This window comes from Pygoscelis adeliae, unplaced genomic scaffold, assembly GCF_000699105.1.
Source record: "Pygoscelis adeliae isolate BGI_AS28 unplaced genomic scaffold, ASM69910v1 Scaffold303, whole genome shotgun sequence".
Taxonomy (NCBI): Eukaryota; Metazoa; Chordata; class Aves; order Sphenisciformes; family Spheniscidae; genus Pygoscelis; species Pygoscelis adeliae.
The window spans coordinates 1,047,365-1,058,287 of record NW_008824367.1 but is presented as its reverse complement, the minus strand read 5'-3'; the positions used below and the strand labels follow the sequence as shown (position 1 = coordinate 1,058,287).

The window sequence follows — 10,923 nt, the reverse complement described above, 5'->3', positions numbered from 1 at the left end:
CAAACGTGTGCCACCAAAGGCGAGACCAAACTGCCTGGGGCTTTGCATGAAAACACCCTTATGACCAAAACACCAGACTTTGAAACCAGGTGAAAATGATTTTGCAAAACCAGATGGTTTGGGCCCAAAGAGTAAATAAAAAGTTCGACACTAAAAGCAGCCACCGTTTCGCTCTGCCAAGGGAACGGGATTGCAAAGGAGGGTCCTTACCCATCGCCCGCAGAAACTCCTCGTAGAGCTCGAAGGTCATAAGGGGGTTGGGTAGATCTCGGAGCCACTGCTTGAACACACTGGCGATGACGTGGATGTTGTAGTCGTCTAAATTCACATTATCGATGTCTGCAGTCGGCAGGGGATTGCGAAGAAAGAATAAAAACAAGAGGCAACAAGCCATAAGTGAAGCCAGTGCATGGATAAGCTAACTCTAGGACAGAAAATGTTCGTGTGCCATCCCAAAACCACACTGTATTCGATGTCAAGAATTCCATCACCCGATTTCATAGAGTCATAGAACAGTTTGGGTTGGAAGGGCCCTCTAAAGGTCATCTAGTCCAACCCCCCTGCCGTGGGCAGGGACATCATTTCAGCTCCACATCTTAAAATCTGCATTTTCCAGGGCATGCAACCTTAGGTGGGACCAGGATTTCTAAGGCAGTGTTTTCCCTCAACTAGAATGACTTTTTTCATGCATCACACCCAAAAAAGCATGAGCCAGTGACTTGAGAACAGATTTTGGTTGGAGATGTGAAAGCACCACTTGCGTTTTCACAGCCTGCAGTCGGGGAAGGCAGGACCACTCCCTTGCTTCGCCCCAGTGAAGCATCCCACCTTCCTTACATCTAACCCTGCTGGTTGCAGAGGTTTTTCTCCCCTTGTGGTTTTTTTTTTTTCCCATCCTTTTACCTGTATCAAGTCCTTGCCGCAGCTCCTTGATCTTGTTGGTGGACCCTGATTTTCTGTAAATGCCCTCTGTGTACAGCCCATGCATTTCGATGTAGTTGATGAGCTTCTCTACCAGCACCGGCACCGCTCGCTCCTCGCTGGTCAACCGGGAGAGCTCCACACCGAACTGCCGAGACGAGAGCTCGGGGTCATACTGAAGAGGAAAAGGAAAAAAAGGGTTTTAAAGTCCTTTTATAGGAAGCAATGCTGGCGCAGCGCTCGATTCCGAATGCTATTCAAACTTCTTCAGCTGATCGAGGTGACCTGCAAGTCTAATGAAGCCATGTGCAAAGGAGGAGAGGACAGCCAGCAATGTACATCTTGCAATGCTAGATCGGTCTCTGGGCATGCACCTGAAGTCATAAAAGTCTGAATTTTCTTTCTTTAACCACCCCACTGTAGTTACATTCTCAGCCCAGCAGAGCCAATGCAGCTGGGCATGGTCCTCCCCTACGTCCTGCCCCTCTGGCACCATCTCCAGGGGTGATTTCACTGCCCAAAGAGGATGCACAAAGCACAACAGGTAAATCTGAGTCTTGGGTACTTAGATCAACTTGCAGCATTGGAAATTACAAAATGTCCGTGAACAAACATGATGCCAAAATAAGAGTATGAAAAAACCCATCTCCATCTGTCAGGAAAGACCCTTTTGCCAGCTGCAAATGCTCACTGGAGATTTGATAGTTGGCAAATTCAAATATGAACAAAGTCCTCCCGAATGGGAGATTCTGGGTGGGAACAGCCAAAAGACCTAACAAAATTTTGACACAAATGCCCGGCCTCAGCAAAAGGAACAGGAGAGGGCACACGCTGCAATCCAGTCATCAGCAAGATGGTGGTGACCATGATATAGCTCACAGCTCCCCTTATAACCACTCCTGCATCTTTGTTTTTCCCATTCAGTGTCATCCTTTCATCAATCTTGTCAACCTTACGAGATGATGTGGGGACGATGCCCATGCTGTTTCATGCTCTAGGGAAAAAACCCACCCCAGGAACATCTGGTCTCAGCTACCAGTTGAAATTAATCACCTGCTCTTCAACCAGCCTGCTTGGCTGCTAAAACCATCAGCAAATGCGATGCCACAAAGCCCATGTGCTACTTTACTCAAGTCAAGTAGCTCTGAGATGAGGACTGAGCATGGGTGAAAGCAATTCTATGGCCATTGAGAGAGATGAGCTTGGCATTTGCTCAAGTTCACCACAGATCTGGAGAAACAGATCCAGTCTGGGACAAGGCTAACAGTTACAAAATCAACCGTTGCCAGAAAATAAAGACCTCTTTCTCAAAGCATAATAGATGGTTTGTGGCTCCCTGTTGCTGAAAACAACCCTAAAAACGTTAACCCACTAAGCACAGACAAGCCAGAGCCTTCGTAGAGAAGGACCTCCAACTGCCCAAGTGGAAAGCTGCCGTGGAGACACGGTGAACTCGCTTCCTTGGGTATAGCACAAAAACTTCCTTGTGCAGAGAAACCCCAAGAAACGAGAAGGCATCTCTGAGCTTCTCTGAAAAAAAAAAAAAATCAGAGATCTCATTGAACTTCCCAGATCCGTAGAGCAGAAACTCATGAGGTGTTTCCAACTCTTGCAGAAATACAGCCAGAAAGGGAAGAGCGCAGCAAAAATACTATATCAAAGCAAATATATTCAAATAGATATATTCAATGTATATATTCAGATTATTTCTTGGGAGGAATGTAATCATGCAGCTTTACGGAAGCTGTATGATATATTATGGAGGCTGTATATTATGGAGGCTGCTCTTTGTCAGGAAGCTTCCCAGGGAGCTGATAGAGCTTTGTGCACATTACTATCCTGGCTGTATTATCCTTTTTTTGATGAGAAAATAAACTTTAAAAAAAACAACACCAAATCTTGATGATTCGTTGTTAGCCAGGGCGACATGCTGCATTCATTCATTGTCCTCCATACCCTTAAACCCGGCAAACAATATTTAATTGCCCTCTAAGGAGGATGGTGAGTGCTTGAGCGTCCTCCACCCACCCTTCCTCGCGCAGCTGTAGTGCTGCTGCTGTTTGGGGACCGCACCGTGAGCCTGAGCAGGGACCAGTGGGGTTAACAATAACCCGTATTTCCAAGCATAACCCCACATTTAGGAATGTAATGTGTAAACCCCACATTTCCAAGTCCTTAAAAGATAAAAAACGAGGCAGCTTTCTATTATTCAGCATGGTTACAAGGCAGGGAACATCACTGCAACATCTGCTGCATGACTGGACAGATATTTAGTGATGCATCACTGCGTTACTCCCAAAATACATGCAAACACCAAAGCACTGGTTGGAGAGACCTCCACGGATCTCCAGTCCAAGCTCCTGCTCGAAGGAGGGTTATTGCCAGCATTATATCAAGTTCTGTGCCTGCAAACATCTTTTTTATACAAGCTTGGGATCGCCATCTGAAAGGTATTTAATGAAAGAAAAGGAATGCGAGGCATTTACCTTTTTGGAGCACTTGGTCGTGGTTTTAAGACAGCACTTCTTGTGACAAGCGTATTTACATACTGCAATGAAGAAAAATACTATTTAATAATCCAAAAAGTCAGATCACTGGAGAAATATGAATTAATATGAATTAAGTAGCTCCTCTCAGGACTAGCAGGTCAAAAGCACGTTGAATTTGCAGTTCCCAAGGGCCAAGTCTGTATTAGATCCACTCAAACAAAAAAAAAAATGAAGCTTTTAATTTTAAAGGTCCCATATTTAAGTCCCTGAAACATTAAAAAACACCAATAGATCAACTCAGAAAATAATCCATGAGTCACACTGAGCTATCAGACATGGATACCCTCAAAGAGGTTGGAAATAGCACCTAATTTGCATTCTTTCTGCACTGGAGATCAGCCTGAAATACCCCAGGGTTGATACTTTCAACCTAATCAAAGAAACGTTGGAAAAAACAAAGCAATGGATCAACCTTTCCCATCGGTCCTCCTCCATTTTCCTGATCTCCCCAAAAATTCACGTGCCTGAAGGTCAAATAGGCTAAGCCAAATGAATTCGCCATGGTCATGAGACCCACAGGCATCCTATGGGCTGAAGCTGTAGGGCACGTTTGCCACACCCAACTCTACTGTCCTTCTCACCGTGACACTTAAATATGGTTTGACCTTACGGGATGACCATAGGACCTTATGGGATAAGACGTGTAACGCAAAGCTCCCACGCACTAAACTAACCGTACCATGAGGACTGGAAGGACTGCTGGAAGGGACTTACTAGTTGACTTCAGAAACCCTTAGGATCTGTCCCAGAAGTTTTTCTAATGTGAAAAAACCCGAATTATTTGAGAGTGGGGTTGCAGGAAACAGCAGCAAACATCTTTCAGAGCCCCAAAACTCATCACTGTGATACAAGCACATGAAAAAAGGCCAAAGAGAGCATGCTTACATTTACAAACAGAAGCCCTGTCCATTATCCAGATCAAGGAGGAACAATATTCACAGTAGGTGGGGATGCTGTACTGGGTCGCCTTAAAAATGTGACCATTGTGCTCTTCCACCTGCAATAAAAAAGATTGGGTGGTGAGAAAAAGGAGATGGGTGAAGAGTTTGCTGCAAAATGGGGAGATGAACACAGTCAGCTGTCCAACTTCTAGCTGTTATTTGCTATTTTTGTTTCCTTTTCAGCCCAAGCAGCCCGTAAGGCAACCCAGACAGACATCCAGCCAGTATGGGAATCGAACCGCCATGCAAGCAGGTTAGAAACCGCTTTTGACTGAGGTTGGCTGGTCAGCGTCTCCATGTTAAGAAGGTCTTCTATGCATCCATGGCCCCTTTTCGCTCTGCATCTGCATCCTTCCTAGTACTATCATATGCTTTAGGAAAAAAGGAGATTTAACCTCCTACTTCTCTGATATTAGAGATGTAAAACACACATGATAAGCATATGCAGAAACCCAGGACAATACTTTCTGTTTCGCTCTCAGTTCTTCTGTAATAAATCCTGACATTACATGTACTGTCTTGACTGATGTGGGATGTGTTTTCAGAGGACAACCTACAGCAATCCTTGATCAAGCAAACCAAATCCACCTCATCCATCTTTATAGCGTGTCCTTTCACGGCTGCACATTCATTATGGTGTGATGTTCAGATCTCAGCATAGGACATGTCATGAGCAGGTCTCTTATCACTTGTCATTCTGGCCACAAGGACACAAATTTTTTAATGCGCAGGCACAGAGTGCTCAACTCACCACATCCACTTCCTTTTTTCTTCTCTTTTTTCTTTCCGTTTTTGGCACCTGGTAATAGAAGGAGATTTAAGCGTATTTACGGGCAATTTCCCCAGGTAAAGCATACAGAGGGCTCGTATCTAACTTTGCCCACCGCTTTCCAGACCCATCCTCCAGTGCACCTGTAGCCCTAGGAGAGTCACTTTAGAAAACTCTCCTATGGATCACCCCGTTTTCAGAAATCCCCTGGACAACCGTCCCCATCTTCATCTCAGAGTTGGGATTAGCTGCTCTGCCTCCAAGTCCAGCATTAGTGACCTAAAGCTCTCCCATCTCATGCAAGACACCCAAAGAGGATGTAGCGCAGCACTGCAGCCGGAGCTGATGAAGAAAACCTGCCTGGAGAGGAGCCTGGGGAGGACCCGGGAGCAGAAGAGCCAGAAGATGGATTATTTGTACAATAAACAGCATCTCCCAAGCCCAGCCTGAGACCCCGTGATTGTCCTCGCAGACAATAAGGAGCAGAAAGTGAGGAGCTCAGGTTTGTGAAAGGCAAACTGCAAGCTTTGACCGCTTTAAAAACTGTAGCTAGACCCCGAGGACAGCCACTGCCCATGTCCCCTTCTCCTGCAACCCAACCGATTGTCAAGTATGTGGTCACTTGGGAAGAGGTCAAGAGATGAGGAAAGCATCTCTCTCTTTCACTTTCCCTCAAAGATTGAAAAAAACCCCAAAAACTAAAAAAGAAGCACCAGGAGCTGCCTTTCCAACCATCCATAGGTCGCTGCAGCTTTGCCACGGAGACAACATCCACATGTTGGCATTGGCCAAGGCCCAGCTCAGCCCAGATGTGAACTGGGGTTTGCTGAGCCCAGTGAAACACAACCAATGAATCACGCCTCGCATGCCGGGTCATGTTGTCCACCTCAGCTTAAAGCAGAGGAGAAGACAGCAGAGCTTCCCACGTGTCTACAGAGAGCACAACCCTGCAGAAAGACAGTTCCCAAATCTTCAAGGGGCTTAAGAAAAGTGCCGACTACCTTCACCGCGGTGTAGTCCAGGGGTTTGTACTCTATCATATATTCATCCAGGAAGACTTTGAAGGTATTGACCCAGACTTTCACTGGAGACTCACTCCAGTCCCTCTGCTCAAGCCTCATAGTCTTCTCCAGAATCTGCTCGAATAAGGCGTACAGGTCCTTATAGCGGATGCTTTTCCCATCATCCATCTTTTAAGGAAACAGAAGCAAAAAGAAAAGGGATTTTTATACACCCCATATGGCCTATTCTGCTCCAGACAATTATTTCAGCCTGACCAGCTTCCAAATGCCCAGGGAAAGTCCAAGTATGATTAAAAGAAGGAAAAAAGGATCATCTAATAGAGTTGTGTTGTGACCTTTGGCAGGGTGGATTCTCAGTGCACAGAGCAGGACGACATTAAATGCCAGCTCAAGTCTTCGAGGGAACTTTTTGTACAATCTGGGCAATAAAATAGCTTTTTTTTATCACTGTGATCACTAAGCCATAGCTATCATTGCTCAGATTCAGAAGCAGCAGAGGAGCACAGCCCCACATTGCTCAGACATCCACCACTCACAAATTTAACTAAAAGGTTTCCAGGCACTTTGGGTGGCAAATAGGAGTTTATTGACTTACTGTCATCTCCCATTTGACTGGGAGCAATTTGTAATGAGGAGACCAGAAATCTCCACTCAAGGAGGAAGAGTTTAGTCCACATTTACAGCTCATGGGACTGAATACAAAGGAAGAGCATCCATCCTTTGGGATGAGCGGACCAGGAACGGAAGGCTCAGCAACGTCTCCACCACCAGGAGGACCCAGAGCATCTCGTTCCTCCCGGAGGTGGAAGTTCTCACCCGTCATCTGGTCACTCACCGCCAATGCCGAGGAGTAAAAGCTGAAGATGTTTTGTCGGAATTCCTTCAGCGCTTTCTTGAACACAACATCCACCAGCGTGTCCTTCTTGCTGTCCTCGTTATCCAGTTCATTCATCTGGGAAACCAAAGGGGTTTTTATGCACCCATGCCACTTCTGCTGCAGCAGAGCACCGTGTGAGATGAAGCAGCACTAACGAGCAGCTGCTCTGCCACTGGCAGACAATGTTACTAATGATTACAAGGTGTTTTTTCCTGCATGCAAACTAGACACACAAGCACTTCCCCACAGCCTTCAACTCCTGCCCTCCAGGGTCACTCATTTCTGATGCCACCAGGGGCAACTCAAAGCAACGGAAGCACCGAAGCTGCTGTGCCCGTGCAGAACAATCGCACGGTGCATGCACAGTGTGCCCATCTTTTCTCCCAAGCCTGCCCTGGTATGTGCTGTGCACCCTTAGATAAATTATTAGTATTGCTACTGCTGCCCCCAAGACAATTTTGGCTTTGTTGCCTCCGTCTGCTCCTTGAGCTCTCTGATGATTTATCTGGAGCAGGGAGGACAGGAGTTACCTTTTTCAGGAGAAACTCATCCATGCTCTTCAAGTCGCTAGCGCTGGTTATGATCTGCAGTGAGTCATTCTGCCACTGCACGGGCTCCAGAGCCACGTTGCTGATCTTGACGCTGCGCTTGCGTTTCACTTTGGGAGAAGGCTCCTTGTTCTCCTTAAACTCCCGACGGTAGATACCAGACAGCTCGGGACTCCGTGGAGGCGTCAGGTGGTGAGGACCCAACTCTACAGGCAATAATTAAAAAGGGAGAAAGAGATTGAAGAGCAGATTAGTTAACAAATGCTATTTCCCAAGTTCCACCTATGGCCTGGAAGAGAATCAGGGTTATTTCTTGGGTAGTAATACAAATCTATGGCTCTTGATGAACTCTCAACAAGTAAAAAACATCAAGCGTAGTCTCCCAGAGCTGAAACACAGCAGGGTAACACGAAGTTCTGCCACTAAAATAGGGAGATGGGCAACGGAAAAAACCTGAGGAGGAGAAAAGCACTGTGTGGTACTCACAGAAAGATTAAATGTCATTTCTCCTTTGGTTATTTCCTCTGTCAAGAGGGGAAACATCCGTCCATGTCCAGACAGCTGCCAGGAAGATTAGCAACACGGAATTCCTTGAGACTTGTTTTGGATCCCACCCTCTAACCTATTTGCCATCATTTCGAGTTGATGCCATCCATGAATTCAAGGGACATGAACCAACACGGACATTCAATTTGTGCAGCTTCCCAACCCATTTTCCCACAGCAGCCTCAGCTAGACCACACCATCGTATATGATACTCCAGTTACAGATACCCTAACCCTATAGATAGGCCAACCTTCCTCTGTATCTTTACCAAAGCCCCTATATATTGGGCTTTGCTTGATTGTAGCCTAAAGCCCGATTTAAACCAGCTTTTCCCTCTGCCATGACAGTGAACACAATTTCTCTGCTCCTTACAACATCGGCAGCATGCTACTCTACCACTTACCTTCGCCAAGCTGCAAGCCAGAAATCACCTCCCTGCCGGGGGTTTCTTGCTCTGCATACAGCTCCAGTAGCTCAGACTGGGTAGCAAGCTTCTCCCGTGGGGTCTTCTTCTCCCCTTGCTTTCCCTTCACCCAGAACCTCATCTTGGCTCGCTGAGGCCTGGAAATAATTTGTGGAAAGAGGAACTGCCTTAACTAGGAAAATGTCCTTCTAACCAAAACTACCCTAAATTTCCCAGACCTTCATGGTGTTTGAGGAGGAGTTAAATCCACACAACTTCTACTAGGGAAATCAGGCTATGCGTCCTCAGGAAAGGCAAGAAACTCAAGTTTCACGCAGGTATTGGGTGGTTTGGGATGGGACATCTGGCACCCTGTGTCAAAACTTTATCATGATATGAGCAGGACACCTCTTCTAATTGGGCATGTCCACAGTCACATAGGAAAGATGGGACGAATAACTCGCGTGCGGGTTTTGGCTAGTGGAGCTCCAAAGGAGCCGGGGTGGTTCAGCAAGGTGATGGAAGCCAAGAAGGACATGGGAAGGACGTGTCTCCCATTTCCAGCTGCGTTTCCTACCTCCCATCTGGAGCCAGGCTCTTCTGCGTGGCCGCCAGCTTCCCGATCTCCCCCTGAGACATGGTTTTGTGCAGTTTCATTTGGCCTTCCCCAGAGGTGAATCGCTGCACCGTCTGTAACGATTCCAAGCACGGGGCGTTTAAAAATGAGACAGCTCTTGGGATGCTAGCTGATTATTTTCTTCCTAGCAAAAATTAGATATTTCACCTTTTATGTATTTATTTCTATCTGCCTACAGGTGAAAACCTACGGTCCTGTTGAGATAGCTACAACCAAAGAAATATTTTAACAACTTCTAAAAGAGAAAGGCACTTCCCTTGCTCCAACTCTGCATCAAGGTCCAACCTTCCTTCTCCTTGAGCAACCAATGATGAAAATCAGTGTGCACCAAGCCACAGGTCCTCATCACTCAGCCTGCACAACTGCTCCACCACCTTGGTCTCGGCAGCCCAGCTCTCCATCCCAGAACAGCCACGTTAGCCACGATCGTTAACCACGACAAAGTGATTTGTGGTGTTCCTAGCACCAAAGAAACCTTCGACTACATGGATATGTCCCAGCAGAGTCTCCTCCTCCAGCTCTCGTTGAGTACTTTGCAGAAAAGAAGTCCGAAGTCTTTGTGCCAAGAACAGGTTAAAAATTAAGGCTTTAGAAATAAGAGATTTTGCAGCTTTCATACAAAGGATCTCCACTTTTGCCACCGTTTAAAATGTCCTGGGATGACTTTTAAGGGTGAAATGAATTTGCAATAATTCAACCTAACAGGATTCCATGAAATAGCCCATGAACTGCCATATTAAAAAAAAAAAGTAATTTTTGTTCTTTTTTTCCAGTTGCAGCTGTGATTTCAGAGTTTGACTCCTATAGGAGACACTTTCGGCATGAGGAAAGCAGGGAATCAGGTTGTATGTAAGGATTCGGAAGATGATGGTCAAATATCTCCTGTAGCATTCCCATCACCTAAATGTCTCAACTGAATGCACTGTGTCTTTAAGCATTTCCTTTTCTTCTATTAAAAACATTTCAAATAAAATGATACAAAATATGGGCTGCAGGGGAGTCACATTTACCATATTTACTCTCTTTGAACGTCTTACTTTTCACCCCTGGACTAACCTTCCTACCAGCCACGAGATGGCAGCACATAAGGCAAAATTGCCACGGGGAAAGAAAGCAACTGCCTAAACCATCAAAGGGTTTCTTCTTCCTGTCGCTCTTACATTTAGGTGATGATCACACATAAATTGCAGATGGATACTGGGGGAAAAAAAAACAAAACCAAACCCATAAAAGTGATTTCCATCCAGCCCAAACTTACTACTTGCTTTTAAAAATGACCTATTAAAATATTTGCCCCATGATATAATTTTGTCCTTGAGTAATTTCAACCTTTTAATCATTTTCAATGCTTTGTTAAAAAAAAAAAAAAGTATTCTGTGGGGGCATTTACTCCCTTTTTTTCTATTTCAAAGCCATTTAAAGCACATTGGTATGTGTTGACTGTGGCAGGCAGGCTAAGGGGATCACCGGGGCAATGCAGAGGTTGCTCTATAGGACACCATAGACACTTTCTTTTTTAAATATGTATCATACCTACTCCACAAGCAGATTTGGCATACAGATTTTGGAGTAGAGCAAACCAAGTGAAATGCCTGGCTCATGCAGAAGGCTGAATCAAAAATATCTGTAATGCACTTTTTAGACAAAACTGGAAGAAGGATTTTCTACCATTACTACCACCACCTCTCTCTTCTTGGCCCCAATTCTTGA

At 45.6% G+C, this 10,923-nt stretch overlaps 1 protein-coding gene across 1 annotated transcript in view; it reads right to left on the bottom strand.

Annotated features, from left to right (window-relative positions):
• Positions 1–10,923, bottom strand: part of MYO9A (myosin IXA) — a 153,116-nt gene that overhangs the window by 7,173 nt on the left and 135,020 nt on the right. The window contains exons 28-37 of the mRNA XM_009319912.1: positions 9,154–9,266; positions 8,577–8,734; positions 7,610–7,833; positions 7,038–7,154; positions 6,182–6,370; positions 5,163–5,210; positions 4,356–4,467; positions 3,408–3,469; positions 904–1,096; positions 211–339 (exon numbers count right to left, since the gene is read on the bottom strand). Of these exons, the coding sequence (XP_009318187.1) occupies positions 211–339; positions 904–1,096; positions 3,408–3,469; positions 4,356–4,467; positions 5,163–5,210; positions 6,182–6,370; positions 7,038–7,154; positions 7,610–7,833; positions 8,577–8,734; positions 9,154–9,266 (1,345 nt within the window). The remainder of the gene's footprint in view (positions 1–210; positions 340–903; positions 1,097–3,407; positions 3,470–4,355; positions 4,468–5,162; positions 5,211–6,181; positions 6,371–7,037; positions 7,155–7,609; positions 7,834–8,576; positions 8,735–9,153; positions 9,267–10,923) is intronic.